At 63.2% G+C, this 3537-nt stretch overlaps 1 protein-coding gene across 1 annotated transcript; it reads left to right on the forward strand.

Moving 5' to 3' along the window:
• The first annotated feature begins 803 nt into the window (after window positions 1–803).
• On the forward strand, window positions 804–2989 carry TNFRSF13C (TNF receptor superfamily member 13C). Its single transcript, XM_040233192.1, has 3 exons — window positions 804–945; window positions 1315–1575; window positions 2090–2989. Exons 1-3 carry the CDS (start codon window positions 810–812, stop codon window positions 2269–2271), a joined length of 579 nt encoding a protein of 192 aa, XP_040089126.1. The 5' UTR covers window positions 804–809; the 3' UTR covers window positions 2272–2989.
• The last annotated feature ends 548 nt before the right edge of the window (window positions 2990–3537 follow it).

Genomic DNA, 3537 nt, shown 5'->3' on the forward strand with positions numbered 1-3537 from the left:
AGGCAAGTCTGACTGGGACACTTCCTGCTGAAAGCCCTCCATGGCTCCCCAGTGCCCTTGCAGCCAGAGTCTTGGCTTCTCTCAGTCAAAGCCCCAGCACCGCCCTCTGGTCCCAACACTACCTGGCCTTTGGATTTGGCCGAAGGCCTTTGTTTACACTGCCTGCTCCAGTGGACCTCACTCCATCTAGCAAACACCTGCTCGTCCTGTCCATAAAGTTGCCCTTTCCACGAAGCTTCCCTGTCCCCCAGTGGGGATCACCTTCAGTGATGCTGCGGCGGAGAGGCACTGCCTCCCCCCGTGCCACCTCCTAGTGCAGGAGTCCCCCGGGGGCCTGGGACTCTGTGGGCGCTCCGGTTGTGTTTGACGAACTGACCAGCGCTGCCTAAGAAGGACAGGAGGGCTCCCCGGAGGAGGAGGCAGGAAGGGGAAGCGGACTGGTGAGGATGGCCTGGGACTACAGGCTGGCCTTGGGGAGGCCACCCCAGAGCTCCGTGTCCTGCTTAAGCAGCCCATCGTCTGTGCCCCAAGATCAAGCCCCCGGGTCTCAGTCCCAGCCTGATTTCAGAGCCCATAATAGGGCCCGCCCCATGGTTGTCTAGGGGTGATGGTTGAATGGAGAAACCACAGAGAGAAGGTCTGGGGTGCTGGTCCGCAGGTTAAGAGTGGTCCCACTCCAGCAGGCAGGAGGGCGGGCTGGGGCGGAGTGGGTGGCGCCCCGCCCGGTTCCCTCCCCGCGGGGCAGCGGAGGCCAGACTCGGTCCCGGCGGCGGCGGGGGTATGCGCAGAAGGCTAGAGGCTCTGGCAGCATGCAGCGAGGGCGGAGAAGCCTGCGGGGCAAGGACCGGCCGGCACCCACGCAGTGCCTGCAGACCCAGTGCTTCGACCCGCTGGTCCGCAACTGTGTGGCCTGCAGTCTCCTCCGGACGACGGAGCCTAGGCTGGGTAAGAGTCGAGCCGCGCCGACGCATGGCGCGCGCACGGGGCAGCCCTGGAGCGGGAAGGAGGGTGATGCTAGGAGTCGCAGGCAGGCCCTCCCCAAGCCCCGCCGCCGCCCTGTCCCGGGACTCTGCGGAGGGGCGGGGGCCTCGGGTTAACTGGCGCGGTGGGGTGGGAAACGTGAGCCGGGGGCCTGGAGGGGGGACCAGCCGTCGGCGCGTGGCCCTCACGGCCCCCTCTCGCCCCCTCGGCCTGCGCTGCCCCGCCCGGCCGTCCCCACCTTCCGCGGCCCAGCCTCACCTTCCTCCGGCCCTCCCCCTCCCCACGGCCCCCTCCCCTCCGCCCCCTGCTCCCCCTGCCCGTCCCCTCCAGCAGGCGGCCCAAGCAGCCTGGCGCCCGGGACGGCGCTGCAGCCGCAGGAGTCGGCGGGCCCGGGGACCCCCGCGGAGGCCGAAGCGGCGCTGCCGCTCCCGGCGCTGCTCTTCGGAGCCCCCGCGCTGCTGGGCCTGGCGCTGGCCCTGGCCCTGATCGGGCTGGTGACCTGGAAGCGCCGGCGGCGGCAGCCGGGCGCGGCGGTGGTCCCTGAGGCTCCGGAGGCCGCGGAGGTCCCGGAGGCCCCGGACGGAGACCCAGACAGTAAGTTCCTCGTCTAGGGCACCGGAGAGGGTTGGGGGCCGTCGGAGGGGAGGCATGGTCCTTGAGGGGTCCGAGGGGGGCTGGGTGAAGGGGTAGGGATGGTCTGAAGGAGGCAAGGCCGAGGGGAGAGAAATAGTCCGACCAGAGACCGGCAATCCAGGCGAGGGACACAGCTCTAGCGTCCCAGACCTGTGTGAGGAAGAAACCCAAGGCTGGGGAGCCCAGTTGGGGGTGGGGGTGGCCTGTCCCGCCCTCTCTCTGGGACAGGCAGACCGGTTCCCACCTCTCCTCGCCCTCTGTCAGCACTGGCATTTTGCCAGCCAACTCTAGAAACTTCCCGTCCTGAGGGCCCATCACGTGCCACCCCTCCCCATCCCACCAGTGGGGCTTTATCAGCTGACTTCTCTCCCATCAATGAGAGGGCTGTCCTGCCAGGGAGGCTTCCAGAACAGGGGGTGGGGACGGCTGCGAGCCAATCCTGACCCTGCACCACCCACAACTCTCTCCACCCCAGAGCCCCTGGATGTTGACACCACACTCTCCCCTGGAACCCTGGATGCCACGGCTCCCATCTGGCTTCTGCCCAGTGAAGACCCAGCGGCCACCCCACCTACCCACAGCGTCCCTGTGCCAGCCACAGAGCTGGGTTCCACTGAGCTGGTGACCACCAAGACGGCCGGGCCTGAGCTACAGTAGCGACCGGGGAGGGCAGGAGGTGGCCCCCACCCTTTCTATGGGCCACCAGCTGGACTCGAAGGTTGAATTCAGTTCTTCACTCCGGTGCCCACTGTCCCTTCTGGAAGCCCACCTGCTCCCCAGCTAACCTTGCAGAACTACAGGCACCCAGACCACAGAGTTTGGACTGCATGGCATTGTACCGCATGTTAGCATTTGGCTTAAACTCATACTGGGCTGCCCAGGTGGCGCTAGCGGTAAAGAATCTTCCTGCTAATGCAGGAGACATTAAGAGAGGCGGGTGTGATCCCTGGGTTGGGAAGATCTCCTGGAGGAGGAAATGGCAACCCACTCCAGCACTCTTGCCTGGAGAATCCCATGGACAGAGGAGCCTGGCGGTTACATTCCATGGGGTTGCAAAGAGTTGGACACGACTGAGTGAGCACAAATACACAAAATAAACTCATACCATCTGTCGTAGTCCTCAAAGATAATGGCTGAGCTCTGTGCTTTTTGAGTGGTTGGGATACTCTGAGTAGAGTTTTTCTTTAAGCTTGGGGAAACCACCATAAACCAGAATGAATCTAGGAAAGCACTGAGTAGGAGGATGCTTAATTTGTAGCTGGGTTGAGTTTAATACTTGCTCTCAGAGCTGTCCCGCTTTTAAACTGATGCAAATGGTAGCAGTGAGTAACCAACTGACCGGTTTGCTTTGGGATTTATTACAAGATGAGTTTAAGAAATAGCCTGAATTGTGCTGGTTATTGGGTATCTGTATCCTAGGGTCACCCCTGAGCTTGGCCCAACCTGCTAAGATCTGTGATGCCATTTTTGCCCTGGTGGCAGCTTCCAGAGCCCCAGGCTCACGCTTGGGAAGAAGTCTAGAGCCTGAGGGGCTGGACTGCAAGTGCACACTGATAGCATGCTGACAGCACGTCAGCATGAGCCCACCTGGAGTGCTAGCGGCCTCCGGGCACACAGAGCTGTGTACAGGGCAGGGCCCAGGACCTGCAGGAGGCTCCTTAGTTAGGAGGCCCGGGCAGGCCTGTGCCCTCGAACCAGCTGGACCTGATGCCCTTTGAGTGCCCTTCACTCTGTGGCCTGTGCTCCCCAAGTCAGGCATCCACCACCCCAGTGGAACTATTCCTCTGACCGGTTGCCCCTGGCCCTGGGGCCTGGAACCAAGGCCTCTCTCCCAGTTCTGGACCACGCTGTGCACTCAGGCAGCTACTGGCTTTCCTGCCAGCCTCCTGTGATCAGGAGGGTTAGATCCTCCTGACCTGGACT

This window comes from Oryx dammah, unplaced genomic scaffold (assembly GCF_014754425.2).
Source record: "Oryx dammah isolate SB20612 unplaced genomic scaffold, SCBI_Odam_1.1 HiC_scaffold_29, whole genome shotgun sequence".
NCBI lineage: Eukaryota > Metazoa > Chordata > Mammalia > Artiodactyla > Bovidae > Oryx > Oryx dammah.

What these genes read in the sequence shown, in the direction of transcription:
- TNFRSF13C (XM_040233192.1), top strand. Translation starts at nt 810, where the DNA reads ATGCAGCGAGGGCGGAGAAGCCTGCGGGGCAAGGACCGGCCGGCACCC. An exon ending in GACGACGGAGCCTAGGCTGG is followed by an intron (nt 946 to 1,314) that starts GTAAGAGTCGAG and finishes CCCCTCCAGCAG; the next exon opens with GCGGCCCAAGCAGCCTGGCG. An exon ending in CCCGGACGGAGACCCAGACA is followed by an intron (nt 1,576 to 2,089) that starts GTAAGTTCCTCG and finishes TCTCCACCCCAG; the next exon opens with AGCCCCTGGATGTTGACACC.